At 49.7% G+C, this 18,693-nt stretch overlaps 2 protein-coding genes across 4 annotated transcripts; one reads left to right on the top strand and one right to left on the bottom strand.

Moving 5' to 3' along the window:
* Positions 1 to 102: 102 nt before the first annotated feature.
* On the top strand, positions 103 to 1,723 carry LOC123931364 (beta-1,4-galactosyltransferase 3-like). The gene is made up of 3 exons (XM_045988373.1): positions 103 to 368; positions 920 to 1,297; positions 1,664 to 1,723. The coding sequence occupies exons 1-2, from the start codon at positions 238 to 240 to the stop codon at positions 1,059 to 1,061; spliced, it is 273 nt and encodes a 90-aa protein (XP_045844329.1). The 5' UTR covers positions 103 to 237; the 3' UTR covers positions 1,062 to 1,297; positions 1,664 to 1,723.
* Positions 1,724 to 2,061: 338 nt separating this feature from the next.
* On the bottom strand, positions 2,062 to 18,311 carry ZNF175 (zinc finger protein 175). Of its 3 annotated transcripts, none has more exons than XM_045988212.1 (4): positions 18,026 to 18,311; positions 14,790 to 14,981; positions 8,987 to 9,113; positions 2,063 to 5,372 (listed from the first exon to the last, which is right to left on the bottom strand). In XM_045988212.1, exons 1-4 carry the CDS (start codon positions 18,260 to 18,262, stop codon positions 3,583 to 3,585), a joined length of 2,346 nt encoding a protein of 781 aa, XP_045844168.1. In that variant the 5' UTR covers positions 18,263 to 18,311; the 3' UTR covers positions 2,063 to 3,582. The 3 variants fall into 3 exon arrangements, with proteins under 3 accessions (XP_045844169.1, XP_045844168.1, XP_045844170.1); XM_045988214.1 differs by lacking the exon at positions 18,026 to 18,311 and adding an exon at positions 15,075 to 15,110; XM_045988213.1 differs by lacking the exon at positions 14,790 to 14,981 and having other exon boundaries at positions 2,062 to 5,372.
* Positions 18,312 to 18,693: the final 382 nt, after the last annotated feature.

Raw genomic sequence — 18,693 nt, 5'->3', positions numbered from 1 at the left:
GGAAGTTTTCCAGGGGAGGTAACCTTTGAACTGTGCCCTTGTGGTATGGGTTTTCCAGCTCCAGTGGGGATAGGTCCAGGCAGGAGAATGGCACTTGAAAAGGGGAGAGGACAGGCCTGGCAATTGGGGGCATGTTCTGCCTGCTGACAAGGAAGCATTGAGCGTCTCTGTCCATCCCAGGTGCACAACGCCACCTTCAACCGGGGCAAGCTACGCAACGTGGGGTTCTGGGAGGCCATGCAGGAGGAGGAATGGGACTGTGTCTTCTTCCATGATGTGAACCTCCTCCCAGAGGATGACCGCAACCTCTACATCTGCGACATCTTCCCTGCCCATGTGTCTGTGGCCATCGACAAGTTCAACTACAAGTAGGTGGAAGGAGGGAGTGTCCTGTGGGGGATGGTTGGCCAGGCCCTGTGCTGGGATGGATGGATGATCGGTCCCTCACTCTGACCACACAGGTGGTCAGAGGGGGATGATGGGGCCCAAGGAAAAGCCTTGTAGACCGGCGAGAACCTTCCTTTGGGATGCAGTTGTTAACTGGGGGGCGGGGGGAGGGGTCAGTGATAGGGTCTTGATGGAGGCCAGAGAAGAACATACATGAAAGGACAGGTTGCCTGGGGGGCAGGAGAGTCTGGAGACTCCCTGGAGCCTGGGGAGAAAGGGCCATCAAGGGGCCACAAAGCGGGCCTGTCAGGTGATTTAGGGGAGGGAATATCCCAGGTCAAATGAGGGCCTATCTCAAGGGGCAGAGGAAGGGCTTCTCTAAGATTAGGGGAGGGGACACCTGAGGGGTCAGGGGAGTGGTTAGTGATCACAAGGGGTGAGTGGGGAAGGGAAACCCAGAAATACTACTTGGAGATCCTAGCCTGGGCCCCTGTGGCCTGAAACTTGTTTCCCACTCTCTCTGCCTCTCCAGGTTACCCTACCACGGCTACCTTGGGGGTGTGTTTGCCCTGCGCCCCATTCACTACCTGAGGATCAACGGCTTCCCCAATTCGTACCAGGGCTGGGATCGTGAGGATCATGACATCGCTGCCAGGTGGGGGGGCCCTGTTTGAGGAACCGAGCCTGGGGCTGCAGTTCCCCCCATGGTGTGGGGACACGGGCCACCATTGCCTGAAGGGCTGGGTGTGGCATGGGTTCCCTGTCAGAGGCAGGCATCTGGCCTCCCTGCCCGCTCCCCCCTAAGGCTGCAACTGAGCGGGATGCTTCTCTCCCGACCCCATCTGCTCTTCGGCCGCTACCACATGCTGGAGGAGGGGCAGGACCCCAGCCACCAGCGGAGCCCCCAGAGGTAAGCTGGTTTTGAAGCAGAATGTCCCATCTCAGGTGGTCCCTAAGTCCTGGGCTCACAGGGCCACTCCCCCTCCCCCCAGCCCCGACCTCCTGGCCTCAATCCGCCACAAAGGGCAGCAGGACGGCATCGACTCCCTGGGCTACAGGCTGCTCTCCAAGGAGCTGCAGCCCCTCCATACCAACCTCACTGTGGACATCGAGTTCCCCACTCCCCAGCCCTAGGAGCCCCCGTGGCAGGCTGCGGGGGAGCTGGAGGCTGGACCAGGATCCCCAAGAGCTGGGCAACTGGTTTTCTATTAAAGGACAGTTTACTTTACTCGCTTCTCCGCCCCGCCAACCTTCATTCCCACCCTTTCATTTTCAGGCGTTGATTCAGAGCCCCGAACTCTCAGGTTCTCTCCATGTGGCTCTAAGTGCTGACCACACACCCACCCGGCTCATGAAGACCTGCGGCGCAGGCACCGTTAGCATCATCCTTTAAAAACCCAGGGCAAAGGAGCTAAACGCTCGTGTGACCGATGTAGGATCCCATTTGGGTGGCTGGCTCCTGGGCCCAAGCCCTGGAAGAGCAGGCAGCCTGGCCGCTGTCCTGTAGCAACGAAAGTGGCAAGAACGAATAGTAAAACCTGTGAGGACGGTCCAGCGTGCTCACCGCATACACCACACAGCCACTAACAGACGCACAGTGGCAGGGAGAACTGAGGTGCCCGCGCGTGTGTGGGATCTGGTGCTTCCAGAGGACAGAGTTCCCATCTGGGTACAGGATTATCAGCGCAGGTGGGCATCAGGTCATCTTCTGGAAAGGGCCAGATGGCGTGTATTTTTGGTTTGCACACAGGCCACTGAGCACAGGGGCGGTCACAGACCACACAACACAGGAGCATGGCTGCGTCCAGTAGAACTTTTATTCCAAAGAGCAGCTGGCCAACCCTATTTGACTGACGGCTGGTTTGTTGACTCCTGGTGTAAATGATTAGGAGCCTGTGTAAAAATACAAAAACGTCCGTACTGAAAGGTTAACACTGGTCATTTATGGAGCTGCTCACCAGACGGTGGAAGTGGAAAGAAATGGGGGCGGGGTGGGTGAGCTGAGCCGGTCATGAAAGGGAAAAGGTGCACTATGAAGGCCAGTGTATGTTACAAAATCCCATTTATACATTTAACCAAGAAAGTACATTCACGTGTCGAGACAGGCACACCTCGGAGATACTGCAGGTTTGGGTACAGTTTCAGGCTCCTCAATAAAGCGAATATCGCAATAAAACACGTCAAATGAATCTTTGGGTTTCCCAGCACGTGTGGGAGTCACATCGGCACGACACGGTACTTTATGAAGTGTGCGACAGTGTTACCAAGGAAAGTGTACTTATTAAAAAACACTTAAAAAAAAAAAAAAGCCCACCATCATCTGCATCTTCAGTGAGTTATAATGACTGATCACAGATCACTACAACCAACAGGATAATAATGAAAAACTTGGAAATATCCCAAGAACCACCAACATGTGACCAACATGATGGGGGCAAACGCCATGGGGAAAGGTGGCAGTGACCTTCCCGGCGCAGGGCTGCCACAAACCATCAATTTGTAAACATGCGGTATCTCGAAGCACGACAAAATGAGGTAGCTGTGCCTGTGTGTATAAAGAAACTTAATTATTGACTGTGCAATCTCAGGATAATCGGGAATAAATAAAAGGAATAGATCCTTTAAAAATAAACCTTGCCACACCTCTGCTATGCAGTGAAGCCTACAGCAAACACTAGAGAACTGAGTGTTATGTAGGTGTACACACACACACACACACACACACACACACACACACACACAAACTGTCTGGTCATTCTGTTTCTAGTACTTTGAAAATACCGATATTCCATATTCAACAGGGTTACCATTAATTTCTCACAAATTTTCCTATAAGCCATCTGGTACAAGTCTTGTACTTCCCAGAGAACAGGATTCTCAGTGTTAGGGTTTCTTCCCAGATGAGTTTTATACTCCTTAACAAGGCTAGTACAAATACGGACATTTACCCTCCTTCATGTTAATTCATGTTATTTTCTAAGCCCTTTCTTTCACGTCAAATGATGTACAACTTTGCAACATGCAGTGCTTTCCTGGAGTTTTTCAGAAGCCTGGATTCTATAACCTACAACTGAATCTGATGCTTGGGAGAGTTTTCTCTTCGAGAAATTTAGTTTGTCTCATTCGTGTATACGCTGATATACGATGCATACGAGGAACTGATTTCTAGGTAAAGCCTTTCACGTAATAATTGCTTTAATAAGACCTGTCTCTAATATGAGTTGTTTGGTGTTTATTAAAATTGGATCTGTTGTTGAAGGCCTTCCCACACTGAGAACATACATAAGGCTTCTCTCCCGTGTGAATCCGCTGATGCACTTGGAGCTGTGGTTTCCGGCCGAAGGATTTCCCACAGTCATAGCATTCATAAGGCTTCTCCCCAACATGCGTTCTCTGATGTGCCACCAACTCTGATTTCTGGAGAAAGGCGTTCCCACATTTGTAACAGGTGAAGGTTTTCTCTCTGGTGTGCGTCATCTGGTGTTTGTGGAAATTTGACCTGCCATTGAAGGCCTTCCCACATTCCGTGCACAAGTAGGGTTTCTCTCCAGTGTGAATCCGCTGATGCTCCTTGAACTGTGACTTGGAAGTGAAGGCTTTCCCACAGTCGCTGCATTTGTAAGGCTTCTCCCCGGTGTGAGTTCTCTGATGCATGCTGAGTATGGACTTCTGGTTGAAGGCTTTCCCACAGTCGCCGCATACGTGTTGTCTTTCTCCGGTGTGAATTTTCTGGTGGATGTTGAGGTGTGACTTTTGGGTGAAGGCTTTTCCACAGGCACCACATTCATAAGGCTTCTCCCCGGTGTGAATTCGGTGATGTATATCGAGCTGTGACTTGGAAATAAAGGCCTTCCCACAGCTGTGGCACGGGTAAGGTTTCTCTCCGGTGTGACCTCTCTGATGCACGGTCAAGTGCGCCTTCTGGACGAAGGCCTGTCCGCACTCAATGCACACATAGGACTTCTCCCCTGAGTGGATTCTCTGGTGCAAGCTGAGCGTTGACTTCTGGGTGAAGGCCTTCCCGCATTCACCGCACGTGTACTGGCGCTCACCCGTATGAATCTTCTGATGGATGGCGAGGGTCGAATTCTGGGAGAAGCCTTTCCCACATTCACTGCATTCGTAGAGTTTCCCACTACTGTGAGTCCTCTGGTGTCTGAAGAGAGATAACATCTGGAAAAAGGCTTTCCCACATTCGTGGCACTTATGGGACTTCCTTCTCGTGTGAGTTTTCTGGTGTGTGATCAGTTCTGCTCTCTGAACGAAGACCTTTCCACACTCCTTGCAGATGTTAGCTGTGTGAGCCGTCGGACACACACCGGGCTTTGGTTGCGGGGTGAGGCCCTTGCTACATCTGCTGCACTCCTGCAGGTTTTCTACGCTATGGAACCTCTGCTGCTCGAGGGGCGGCTTCTGGGGGAAGCCCCTGCCACACTCAGTGCATTTATGGGGTCTCTCCTGATTACGAATTTGGTGCTGTGTGCGTGACTGTTTATGGCTGAGGACTTTGGGACGTTGATTCCCTTCGCAGAAGTTCTCTCCTGGGTGAGCGCGCTTGCAGCTGGCCCGGGAAGAGCTACCGGTGAAGAGCCGGCCGGAGCCAGCCAGCTCACCGCGGTGTTCTGTGCGGTCACTTTGATCCTGATGATTCACGTCTGCCTTAGGCTTCAAACTCTTGGCAAATGAGCAGCGTTTAGGAGGTCTGCTTTGTGAAGAAACAAGGTGAGGCTTCACAATGATTTTTCCTGGGTCCTTCGGCTCCCAGTCTCTTTCTGAATCCAGTGTCTTCCTATCAAGGAAGACCCCACGCCGTACAGGTTCATTTTGCTTCTGCTGACCCCTCGCTGCACGGCCGCTGTGTCCCCACAGGTCTTCTGGAAAGGAGCACCACAAACCACCTCTTGTGACTTCACTTTCCTTATCGTTGTGAAACGAAGCTTTTTGATATATTTTCTGTTGGGAGGTTTTAAGTCCCAATGCCCCTTCTAGAAGGAGAGGAAGAAGATGAAAGGGACACGAGTTAGGAGAGGATGGAGGAGAAAGTGTAGGAGCGGACTGAGGGCGAACATGAATTGCTGGGTCACGGTAATAACGACAGTGGGAGGACGGTGTCGCCACGGAGACAGCCACCCTGCCTTCGCTACGAGTCGCCTGCCTGCATACAGCACAGAGCACGTGCGCAACAGTGCTCTGCGTTGCGCGGAAACTTGAATCCTCGCAACCCTGCATGCGTAACCGCGCTTACTCTCCGTTTCACAGAACAGGAGGCGGCACAGAGTACTGCATAACTGACCAAAACCACCTCCCGGAGCTCTGGGGAAAATTAGATGAGAACAAAGACAAGCCAGCTCCACCTAACGCAGGCACGCGGTCTAGAAAGCTGGAGACACCAACACCTACAATGACAGAAAATGCAGACAAGGCTGTGACACGTGGGAGGCTTGAAAAGGAGGGACTCCGAGGGCAGCTCTTCATCAGCTTTCAGATCTAAACGGTCACTAACCCGCCAGCTTCCTCTCACTTGTTGGAAACGGCACCAAACCCATCTGTCCTGTAAATCCTCTAGAGAAGTAAGAAAGCTCCAACCCTGACATGGCCAAGCAGAGAAAGGATACCTAAGCCCAGACTCAACTCTCTAGGAAGCTGAAATTTGTTTGCTTGAACTGATAAACTTATAACCGAAGAAAAGTACATTGGAAGAGTGGACAAGGGGTGGCTCAGTGGGTTAAGCCTCTGCCTTCGGCTCAGGTCATGATCTCAGGGTCCTGGGATCGAGCCCCGCATTGGACTCTCTGCTCGGCGGGGAGCCTGCTTCTCCCTCTCCCTCTGCCTGCCTCTCTGCCTACTTGTGCATTGTCAAATAAATAAATAAAACCTTAAGTTGACAAGTAAGCTGTCCCCTGAAACGTGTGTCACCTTCTTCCACAGAAGTTAACTGTGGCCAGGCCAAGCTACAGAACAGCTCCCAGTGCCGCTGCGAGGTGGTGGGATGGTGAGTCTGTTTCTGCTGATGGAATACGAATGCTGCAATATCCACCAGCTCCGGCCGGGGCGCTGAGACCACCGCTTCTCAGCACCCTCCACCGCTTTTCTGCCTAGCAGGACCTGCCTCTGGATGCCGGGCACATTCAATGCTGCAGAGGGACAGCATCACATAGCAGAGTGCAACCGCGAGGGAAAAACACAAAACACCTGAATACAAGAAGCAAGGCTTCCTGCTGAGCTGCTTTTTAAAAAAAAACCTCTTTTACAGGAGAGAAATTATTCTAGAAATTATCAAACTGAAACTTGGTGTCTCTGTACGCTACCTAATACACCATTTTTTCCCTACCAAGAATGGGAGTCACTGACCATCAAATTTACTAGTATAGAACAGACGCTAAAAAGAAGAGGGGCGCCTGGCTGGCTTGGTTAGTAGAGTGCATGACTCTTACCTTGGGGCTGTGCGTTTAGAACCCCACGTTCAGTGTAGAGATTACTTTTAAAAATAAAATCTTAAAAATATGTGGTAAAAAACATGTAATTATGAAATTTATGATCTTAACCATCTTTTTAAAATTTTCTTATTTTAAGTAGGCTCGTGCCCAGATATTTACAGTTTTCTTACATAGTTTATATTGTCTACCTTTATGTATATCATACATACGTCTCTGTGGCAGACAGGGAAGAAAATAGGAACCCAATAGAATAGAGCATGAGCAATCAAACTCTTCAGCTACACTTAAAATTAGAAATATATGGCCATGACGCTGATGTCACTGAGAAGACTTTGTTAATCCTACATAGTAACAACTGTATTTTTCCATCAAGATCTCAGGGAGGGGCGCCTGGGGGACTCAGTGGGTTAAAGCCTCTGCCGTCAGCTCAGGTCATGATCCCAGAGTCCTGGGATCGAGCCCTGCATCAGGCTCTCTGCTTGGCAGGGAGCCTGCTTCCTCCTCTCTCTCTGCCTGCTTGTGATTTCTGTCTGTCAAATAAATAAATAAAATCTTTAAAAAAAACAAAAAATCTCGGGAAAAAAACCACAACAATATTGAAAAAAATCTGTCAATGGCATCTTGACTGACCTCGTCTAGAATCCACAAAACCCATTAGGAACAAAAACAAACAGAAATAAACAGGAGCTAGTTTATGGGAGACCACTGGGATTAAGAAAAAGCGTCAACTAAATTGCACATTCAAAAGAAAAAATTGTTAGCTTTCTAAGTAAGCGGACTGCGGTAGAAGCGCCAAGACATGCAGGAGACTCTGGTAAAATGTGTAAGGCGAGAAGCACGTTAGATTTGTGTAAGGATTCCAAGTTCTGATCTCCCAAAATTAGAGGAAGTGTGTCTTCCTACGGGAAGTGTCTGCCATGTAGCTGAGTAAGAGAATGGTTTATGCACAGGGACTGGAGAGGGTCGATCTAGGGACCACCAGAAAATAACTGAGGCTTGGGTGTTCCGCAGGGAAGGGGCCTTGACTTCCTATACGAAGGGATGATCAGAAGGAAGCATGGACACAGTGTGCCTGGGCGGCTCAGTTGTTAAGTTTCTATCTTTGGCTCAGGTCATGATCCCCAGGTCCTGCAATCAAGCACCGCATCGGGCTCCCTGCTTGGCGGGAAGCCTGCTTCTCCCTCTCCCACTCCCCCTGCTTTTGTTCCCTCTCTCGCTGTCAAATAAATAAATCAAATCTTAAAAAAAAAAAAAAAAAGGAAGGAAGCATGGGGGCCCTGAACCGCAGGTGCCACAATCAGGGGAAAAGAAGAAAGAAGATCCAGCACAGAAAAAAAAAAAAAAAAAAACAATGAATTCAGGGGACAAATAAAAAGGAAAAAAGGCCTTAAGAAAAAACTTCACGGACGCAACAAGATGACAGAAGATGGGAAACCCAATCAGATGACAGATGAGGAGATGCTCTCTTTAGTAGAAAAATGAAATTAAAGCAAGAAGTAGCCCTACCGCCCACCACACGGGCCAAGGGAAAGCTGATGAACAGCCGTGCTGGCAGGCGAGATGCACTCTCCCACGGGAGCAGAGGTTACACAGCTCGTCCAGAGCAGGATGGCTTCCGTGGTCACATTAACTACACTTCTGTCCAGGGGTCAGGGAATCCCGCTCCCCAGTGTTCACCTCAGAGAAATTCTGACACCTCTCCCTAAGGGGCGTTTACAAGATACTGTATCGCAGTTTTAGTCAGAAACTGGCAGTGGGGGGCAACGTACAGCCCACCACTGGGGGACGGATACCGCCCCCCAAAGATATCCATGTCGGCCAGGTAACAGTCACTCACTCTGACGCCTCTGATATGGGAGCTGAGCCTCTCAACTCCGAGGATCCTGGAAATGATCTCTGGGTTGGGACTGTGATATCCTGGTAATGAGAAAGAATCTCGGATCTGAATGGGGTCTGGGGCTTTACGGGCTATTGGCTCATCAGAAAAGTCAACATCTTTCACTGGGAGCAAAGTGATATTCAGGGGTGTCCTAAACGAATGAACAATCCGGGACAAGTGAAAGGCACATGGATTACATACTTCAGATGCCCTACCGCGCTGCACAACAAGGAAGGAAATCCCAACGAGGTCCATCCAAGATTCCCGGGTCAGGTGTGCTCACCCACGGAGAGGAGGTTGCTGTAGATCTCTAGCATCACGTCCCGGTACAGGCGTCTCTGGGCAGGGTCCAGCTGCTGCCACTCCTCCCTGCTGAAGTCCATGGCCACATCCTCAAATGACACCAATTCCTGTAACAACAACCCCGATGTCAATTACTCATTACCGGTGAAACAGAAGCTACCCGTAGACTTCTTTTTAATGACTTTTCACAAAGATCTATACAACTTTCCAATAACTCACCCGTTTCATGTTGTATTTGGGGGCTTTTAAAAAGTCTCTAGAAATACGCTGCCGTCTACTACGTACTTTCATACTGGGCTGGTCTTTGTTCTAGTTTTCTGGTACAGAGCTCCTTAAAACTCTTGAAATTTCCTAAGTGAGGAGAGTGATAAAGGGTGTCTTCTCTTTTGTTAATGAGGTCAGTGTTGGATATGGGGGGCTGGTTGCCAGGGGAACCCACCAAGTGATGAGAGGACTGAACTTTCAGCCCCACCGCTGAAGTCCAGGGAGGGGAGATGACCTGGAACCCATCATCAGTCACCAACGATTTCATCACTGAAATCTGGGTTACATGTTCCGAAGCCTCCATAAGCACCCGGAAGGGCAGGATTTGGAGAGCTCCCAGGTTGCTGAACCGGATCAGTTTCATATGCCACCCAGCCAAGGGCTCCCAACTATACGGGAACAGAATCTCTCCCCGTGTATCTCTCTTCATCTGGAGGTTGACTTTTTTCTTTAAGATTTAATTTATTGATTTGAGAAAGAGCACAAGCAGGGAAAGGGGGTGAAGCAGGCTCCCTGCCAAGTAGGGAGCCCAATGTAGGGCTCGAGGCTAGGACCCTGGGATTATGACCTGAGCGAAAAGGAAGCTACTTAGCCCCCCAGGTCCCCTTGGCTGTTGATTCTTATCCTTTAATCTCCTTTGTAGTGAACCAGTAACCTAGTGAGTACATAGGTTTCCTGAGTTCTGTGAGCTACTCTTGAAAAGTAATTAAACCCAAGGAGGAGGTTACGGGAACCTCTGAAGCCCGGGGGGTCGGAAGCGTTGGTGACAACACGGAGTTTCACCTGGCATCTGAGGTCGGGGGAGAGAGGATGTCTTGTCGGACTGTGCCCTTAACGTGAGGGATGTGGCCCCATCTATGGGCAGACAGCGCCAGAACTGAATTTGAGAACAAGACCCAAACAATTAGCAACAGCTAATGCACAAGATGGGTTCTCTCATGTCAAGGGAGAGAAACTAATTTCAACCAGGCCAGATGACGGTGAGGATGAAACTGGTCAGCACAGCCCGAGGGGAAGCGCCTGCGCAAAATTCAGAGAAACCCCCCGCGACACGTGCTCATGCTCCTCATTGGCCACCATATCCTGAAGTCACTGCCAGAAAGCCGGGAGCTGCACCCTGCTTGTCACACTGCACCTGAGGTTGAAGTCTGGGACCTCAGCCTGGCCACCCTCGCTAGCGGTACAGGACTTGCGGGTTTTGCCTATTTAACCCTAAACCTTCCCCCTTTTGTATCCAAAGGCTGTGGTTTACCAGTTTGCCAACTGGGCAATGAAGCTTTCCCTTGCCTGGGATCAAATCTTCACATTGCAGATTGCTGACGAATTGTAGGACTTCCAGCTGGTGTCACAGGTAAGTGCTCAGTGTGGGAAAAAATTCCCCATACGTTTGGTGACCAGCAGCGTCAGAAGCGCAGTTTTCTGTGTGTGTGTAAAGGAGATGCGAAGGAGAAGCAGTTTTCCTTTACGACAGGGAACACCGATCTGACCGAAAGGGGATCCTCCCTCCTGGAAGGGTGGGCGTGAAAAGCACACTAGTTCTGAGGGTCCGGGAGGATATGGAAGAGCGATCTTTCAAAATTCCAACATATGTGTGGAAGGAGGGATAACCCTTCCCCTTGCCAAGCAGGTCTCCAACAGCGATGTGGCCTCCAATTCAACTCAATTCTGACCCCATCCGCCTGGAGGTGGCGACTGATCTTACAGGCCAGGGCTCAGCCCTTTAGGACTGCCCCGCTGCTACAGGGGCCGTTCACAAGCCCAGGCTGCGTCACCTGTACCTCTGACTTGCTTAAATTAGAGGTTCCCATGACCCCCTTCTTGGGCTCAATATACTAGAGTAGCTCAAAGAATTAAGGAAACCCGTTTACTCACCGGGATCACCAGTTTATTAGAAAAAGATAGTAAAAGATACGTATCAAGAGCCAGATGAAAGGGTGCACGGGGCAAGGTACGTGGGCGTTCCCATGCCCCCTCCAGGTGAACCACTGCGGGGACACCTCCACGTGCTCACCAACCCGGCAGCTCCCCAAACCCACTGGATGTTTATAGAGGCTTCATCACATAGTAATGACTGAGAAAATCACAAGCCTTTGGTAACTGATTCACCCCAGCCCCTCTCTTCTCCACAGCGGTGAAGACGTGGTAACCGCTGGGTCGGTTCCCTCGGCAACCACCACCCTTAGGGGATTTCCAAAATTCAGCTCATTTACATAAACCCAGTTGTGGTGGAAATGGGCTTGTTATGAATAACAAGACACACACTTCACACCTTTCTGGCTCTAAAGCTTCCTCCCCCAACCCCCCTGCTGCCAGGAACTGAGAACAAGGCTAAATGCGGGGACAAAAGATGCCCCTCCTACTTATAGCTCAGGAAATTCCAAAGATCTGGGGAGCTGTGAGCCAGGAGCCCTGGATGCTGACAACCAAATATACAGGTTTCTCATAAACCTGAGTGTCACACAGCTGTGTAAGAGTGTCATTAAAGGATTGGGAGGTAAACAGCCAAATATTTTGTTAATAGGGTAAAAATTCACTGTCACTGAGGAGAAAGACAATCTTGACAGCTGTTAGCTGTTTTGGTTATTTTTTTTTTCTTTGAGCTGAAACACGTGCTCTTAGGGAGAACAGTGAACTAGGTTACACCTTCCTGCTCTAGCAAGCTCGGCGTCAGTGATGAAGTTCTAGAACAGAGGTGAGGTTCAGTGGGGTGAGGTCCGGAGCCGATGATCAAGAAAGCTCGGCGTCAGGACCATTTCAATTCTCTGCCACAGGGCGCTGCTTGCAAAGGCAGCTGTTCTTATTTACAACCTGACCGAAAAATCTGAATTAGCAAAAGGGTTATCAATTGAAATGGCAAAAGGAAAACCAGGGCAAGCAGACAAAATTATTTTATTTTCACTGTATCAAAGCTACTATGAAGTAACCCATATCCTTTTTAAAAAAAATTTTATTTATTTGACAGAGAAAGAGAGAGAGAGAGAGAGAGATCGAGATCACAAGTAGGCAGAGAGAGAGAGAGCGGGAAGCAGGTCCCCTGCTGAGCAGAGAGCCCGATGTGGGGCTCCATCCCAGGACTCTGAGAACATGTCCTAAGCCGAAGGCAGAGGCTTAACCCACTGAGCCACCCAGGTGCCCTGAAGTAACCCGTACCTAACAACCACTTGAAGTGCTTTCAATCACACTCTTACTACTTCAACCCACAGCAATGCAACACGAGAGGCATTTTCCTACAATGTAATTTTCTATCACTCTTTACGGGCTTAATTGTATCTCCCCACCCCCCAAAATTCTCATGTTGAAGTCCGAACACCCAGTACCTCAAAATATACCAGTATTTGGAGATGCTGTCTTTGAAGAGGTAACTAAGTTAAAATGAGGTCAGCAGGCTGGGCCCTTAAGCCAGTATGACCAGGGGTCCTTATAGGAAAAGGAAATTAAGACAAAGACACCCACAGAAGGAAGACTGCGTGAGGACACGGTCAGAAGTCCATGTACAAGCCAAGGGGAGACCGCAGAAGGAACCACCCTGTTGACATCTTGATCTTGGATTTCCAGCCTCTGGAATTATGAGAAAATAAATTTCTGTTTAAGGCATTTAAGCCACCCACTCTGTGGTACTCTGTTACAGAAGCCCTAGCGAACTAAGAGAGTCACACAATGAAGATCTCGACAATTTTGTTTCAGATTTGGGTGTTTTCATTTTAAGAATGACTTTTGAATATCTGGGGCAGTATCTTTTGATGTTAAATGATTTTTTTAAAAAGATTTTATTTATTTATTTGACACAGAGAGAGATCACAAGCAGGCAGAGAGGCAGGCAGAGAGAGAGGAGGAAGAAGGCTCCCCGCTGAGCAGAGAGCCCAATGCGGGGCTTGATCCCAGGACCCTGAGATCATGACCTGAGCCGAAGGCAGAGGCTTTAACCCACTGAGCCACCCAGGCGCCCCATGATATTAAATGATTTTTACTTGGCATTTACTGTAATAGTTTTAATGCTTTCTCTCAAATTTTCTGTTATCAAATGTTTTTGTCAGGTGGAGATGACTTTAAGCATTACTGAAATAGATAATCTCACAATGTATTGGTTCACAATGGTAATCAACCATGCATTTGTTATGCTTTTTTAAAACAGAACAACTCTCTGTAACTTTGATCATAAACCTATCACAGGTTAACAATGCACTGTTTATTATTACGGCTGTTCAGTATTGTTTTATTTTTTTTTTTAAAGATTTTATTTATTTATTTGACAGAGAGAGATCACAAGTAGGCAGAGAGGCAGGCAGAGAGAGTGAGAGGGAAGCAGGCTCCCTTCAGAGCAGAGAGCCGGACGTGGGACTCGATCCCAGGACCCTGAGATCATGACCTGAGCTGAAGGCAGCGGCTTAAACCACTGAGCCACTCAGGCGCCCCTTCAGTATTGTTTTAAAACATAGTGTCTTTACGCAGACTAGGAGCGCCTGGGTGGCTCAGTCTGTTAAGCATCTGACTTGGGCTCAGGTCATGATCTCTGGGTCCTGGTACTGAGCCCTGAGTCCGGCTTTCCCCTCAGTGAGAAATCTGCTTGTCCCTCTCCTTCCAACCCACCCTGCTCATGCTTGCACTCTCTTCCTCTCTCTCAAAGAAACAAATCTTTCATAAATAAATAAAACACAGACTGACCAGGAATTTTAAGAAATCTTCAATACACCGAAGAATCTTCCTCTTTCCCCAATATCAAATATTTTATCTGTGGGCAATTTGTAAACACTCTTCTCTGTCATTTGTATTCATCTTTTAAAATAGGAAAAACCATACACGTCCTTAAAACTCTGTTTTTGCGACAACTATCATATGATCTCCCTGATATGAGGAAGTAGAGATGCAACATGGAGGGTTAGGGGGGTAGGAGAAGAATAAATGAAACAAGATGGGATCAGGAGGGAGACAAACCATAAGTGACTCTTAATCTCACAAAACAAACTGAGGGTTGCTGAGGGGAGGAGGGTAGGGAGAGGGGGGTGGGGTTATGGACATTGGGGAGGGTATGTGTTATGGTGAGTGCTGTGAAGTGTGTAAACCTGGTGATTCACAGACCTGTACCCCTGGGGTAAAAATACATTATATGTTTATAAAAAAATAAAAAAAAATTAAAAAAAAACAAAAACCCTCCGTTTTTGCTCTAGTATCCTATGATTCTATAAACCATGAGGACAGAGGGGAAAGGAGCCAACCCCCAACAAGCAGGTAAGAAGTCAGACTGGGACCAGCTGAGAACATGCAAAGACCCAGTGGTGGATGAAGGTGCTTCCCACCTGCATCAGGGGCTCCCTTTTCTTCTTCCTTTGCCCCAGGACCAGCCCTCTTCAACATACCCTCCTCCACCAGTCTGCACAGAAGGCCTGTGATGAGGGGACATAAGCCCCCGTGGTCCGCTCTCAGGAGGAGGGGCACACGGTCTCAGCAAGAGTCCAGAACCCGCTGCTTCCGTGTCTGCCCTCAAATTCTGGAGAAGCGTCCCTGGCGCCGCTCCTGCTTACCTCACATGGCCCATTCTGCTCCTGTGGACCCAGGACCTGGGGCCTTTGGGGCACATTCTCATCAGCGGGCATATCTCCCCTGGGCTTCACTTCTTGGGTTCTCTTGCTGACAACTCCACTTTTCCCAGGACCTCGAAGCTGGGTGGGCATCTGGAGGCTTTGATCAGAGCTGCCGGGGAATGTCTGGCTAGGCTGTGAAGAGAGACCCGCAGGCTCAGTGATGTGGTCTGACCCACGAGCTCCGCAAAGCCACCAGGAAGTCCTGGAAAGGCAATGCTCACTCACATGGTCGCTCCTCTAACATTTGCTCCACACAAGTATTTTTTTTTTTTTTAAGATTTTATTTATTTATTTGACAGAGAGAGAGATCACAAGTAGGCAGAGAGGCAGGCAGAGAGAGAGGAGGAAGCAGGTTCCCTGCGGAGCAGAGAGCCCGATGTGGGGCTCGATCCCAGGACCCTGAGATCATGACCTGAGCCGAAGGCAGCGGCTTAATCCACTGAGCCACCCAGGCGCCCTCCACACAAGTATTTTTGAGGGTCCTTAGGGAAAGGCCACGGTGCTAGACCCTATGGAATAGAAGTTCAGAAGAACCCAACCGGTTATGAATCAGTGTAAAGTAAAAGAGTTCTGGGGCGCCTGGGTAGCTCAGTTAAGTGGCTGACTCTTGATTTCGGCTCCGGTCATGATCTCAGGGTCCTGGGATCGAACCCACATCAGGCTCCGCTTTCAGTGGGGAGTCTGGTTTGGGATTCCACCCCCCCCCCCCCCGGGCTCTCCCTGCACTCGTGTTCTCTAATAAACTAATCTTAGGGGCACCTGGGTGGCTCAGTGGGTTAAGCCTCTGTCTTCAGCTCAGGGCATGGTCTCACAGTCCTGGGATCGAGTCCCGCATCGGGCTCTCTGCTAAGCAGGGAGCCTGCTTTGTCCTCTCTCTGCCTACTTGTGCTGTCAAATAAATAAAATCTTGAAAAAAAAATAAACAAAACACAGAGTTCGGACTACATGGAGGTTTAACTGCAGCTCTGCCACCTTTTAGCCTTGGGAGTAGGAAAGTATTACTTTAAATGCAGTTTCTAAAACGAGGATGCAAGTTTTTATTGCAGGCATCGGGACACTGACATGATGAGTCTCTTTAAGCCTGCAGCACCTGCCTGGCACGAACACCCTGTTTAATTTCCACATAACCCTGCCCACGAAACATTATGATCGTTATTATGCCCATTTTGTGGATGAGAAAACTGAAGCTGTTACAGGCTTTGCCTTGCGGTCAGTCAGTCTGCAGAGGGAAGAAAAGAGAATCAGTCCTTCCTCTGCCTTGTTCCAAACTACACACAGCTGGCTCTATCCCATGCGATCCCTACGTGGTCAGCTTCCATACACACCATTCCCATTTCCTGCTGCCCTCAGAGAGGTGAGGATCCGAGATGGCCTGGCTGATCCGTCCCTGCAAGCTTCTGGACATTTCAGTGCCTATCCTAGACAGCCCAGACTTCTCTCTCTCTTTTTTTTCTTTCTTAAATATTTTAAGTAATCTCTAAACCCAAGGTGGGGCTCGAACTTACAGCCCCCACATGGAGTCATACACTCAACCACTGAGCAGCCAGGAGCCCCATAACAAAGCTGAAGCTTCAATTTCCTGTCCTCAACCCTCTTCACCTGGAAAGCCTGCACACAAGCACCAGTGACGAAGTTTTAGAATATAAGTGAGGTTCAGTGGGGCGGAGTCCGGAGCCGACGACCAAGAAAGAATTCTTGAGACATCTTTGGCGCAAAATGGTCGTTTATTAAAGCACGGGACAGGAGGGGTGGCAGGTTACACATGGGGTTGGGGGAGGTAAAGAAAAAGGGAGGTTTCAGTAGAACTTTCATATGCTAAAGAGGACCTACAAGATACTGGAGGCCTGGCCTTTGTCAGGTTAAGGTTGTTTTTCCCTTCCAGCAAGGTATTTAACATAAGATGGGAGATTCCCGGAAAGTCCCACCAGTCCCACCCAGGACTGAGGGGTGGGGGGTGGTTGCAGGGGTCAGCTTCTGTGTTGTCCTCAGCTTGCCTTCAGCTCCCTCCTCACCAGGACCCCAGATCCCTTACGTGTCTTGACTGTACATCATGAACTGCCTCCCAACCCCAAACCAAAGGTAGTCACTGACAGCACTGACCTCCAGATATCCCCAAGGAGTGGAACACAGGACTGCCACAAGGTCACGAAATGCCTCCCTGTCACCCACATAGCCAGGCAACGCTGGCTGCCAGTGTTTCCCAGGGAGTGTGATTTCCACAGGACCCCGAAAAATCCCCAACATGGGGTTGCAATTAACGCAGCCCAGTAGGAAACCATCAACCCTCTGTTCAACTGCCAACCACTACTGACCCTTACCATGTCCACAGGGGGCTAAGGAAGGACCTCGGAAACCCCCATAGCTGACCACACAGACCGCAGTCCTTCAGCTCCCATTCGCTACCCTTAGCACTGCACTCTGATTTCTGCAGGTCCCCAAACACCGCTCCCCGATGTTACAACGGGACCCTCAACGTCCTCCAATCCCTGAAGCTACTGCTCCCAGTCAATCACCGCCTCCAGAGTCACTCCCCGGATGTCCCCAGGGCCATCTACTAAGGCCTGCTCCACAATCATGTTCGCCGTCTTCAAGTGAGCAAGTTTCAAGGGCCAGCAATACAAAACGTGATATTAAAATACACTTGGGGGGCGCCTGGGTGGCCAGTCGGTTGAGCATCTGCCTCCCGCTTGGGTTCTGATCTCAAGGTCCTGGGATGGAGCCCCGCGCTGGGCTCCCTGTTCAGCCGGGAGTCTGCTTCCCCCTCTTCCCCCTGCTCCTGCTCTCTCTCTAAAATAAATTTTAAAAAACTTTTTTAAAAAAGATTTTATTTATTTATTTCACAGCGAGAGAGGGAACACAAGCAGGGGCAGTGGGAGAGAAAGAAGCCCGCTTCCCGACAAGCAGGGAGTCCGATGTGGGACTCGATCCCAGGACGCTGGGCTCATGACCTGAGCCAAAGGGCGCCCCTAAAAAAGTCTTCAAAAACAAAACACTTGTAGTTTAAACTTCCAGAATACTTACACACATACAGGAAATACGCAAAGCCTGAAAATAACCGAGCCAATCACCCAACTGGGATTAGGAAACGCCACTCATCCCACAGCCCCCCTTCACTGAGGCCCCGTCACTCACTCCGCAGACCCGCGTCATTCCTCCCCTCAGCCCCTCACACTCACCCTAAGCCGAGTTCCCCTCACGGACCCCAAAGGATCTCCACTGCTAACACTCGGAAACACTTCGGCATCCCACAGGAGTGACAGGTCAGAACCAGTTAACAATCTAACCGAAATGGCCGCGTGGAGCCACTTCCGGTCTGGGTTAGATTTCCAGTCGTGTTTCTTAGCGCGACCGGGAGTGAGTGGTGCGCATGCTCGGTAGAAACTGTGAAGCCATACCCTGCCCATAGTCATCATGGCGTCTTATTGGATCCAGGTATTCTGTTCCTTCTTCCCTACCAAACTCACCTTGCACGGAAAAGCTAATGGGATCGCAGCGTGTGGTGAGCCTGGTCGACAAACCCCTCTCTATCACCAGACTCCCCCGGAAGTAGCTCCAACCGCAGGCTCTGGGGACTGGGTAGGCTGTGGGCTTGCCTCTCCAGGGTCCTGCTCAGCCTGGCAGGGGTTGCTGTCAATCCTCAGACCAAACACAGGGATTGGCCCTTCAGGACTGATAGGAGCCACTCCCCAGTGCTCTGCAGGTGAGAGAAAAAGAGACAAAGCCAGACCCAGTGTTCAGAAGTAGTTTCTTTATAAGTTCTGCTGCCGTTTAGTGCAGTAGGTATAATGCGGGAAACAAAGGGAGAAGAAAAATTAATAAATTTCTTTACTATCTACAGCCCACT

This window comes from Meles meles, chromosome 19 (genome assembly GCF_922984935.1).
Source record: "Meles meles chromosome 19, mMelMel3.1 paternal haplotype, whole genome shotgun sequence".
Lineage (NCBI taxonomy): Eukaryota > Metazoa > Chordata > Mammalia > Carnivora > Mustelidae > Meles > Meles meles.
The sequence above is the reverse complement of the archived record's forward strand: the minus strand, read 5'-3'. Positions and strand labels throughout refer to the sequence as shown.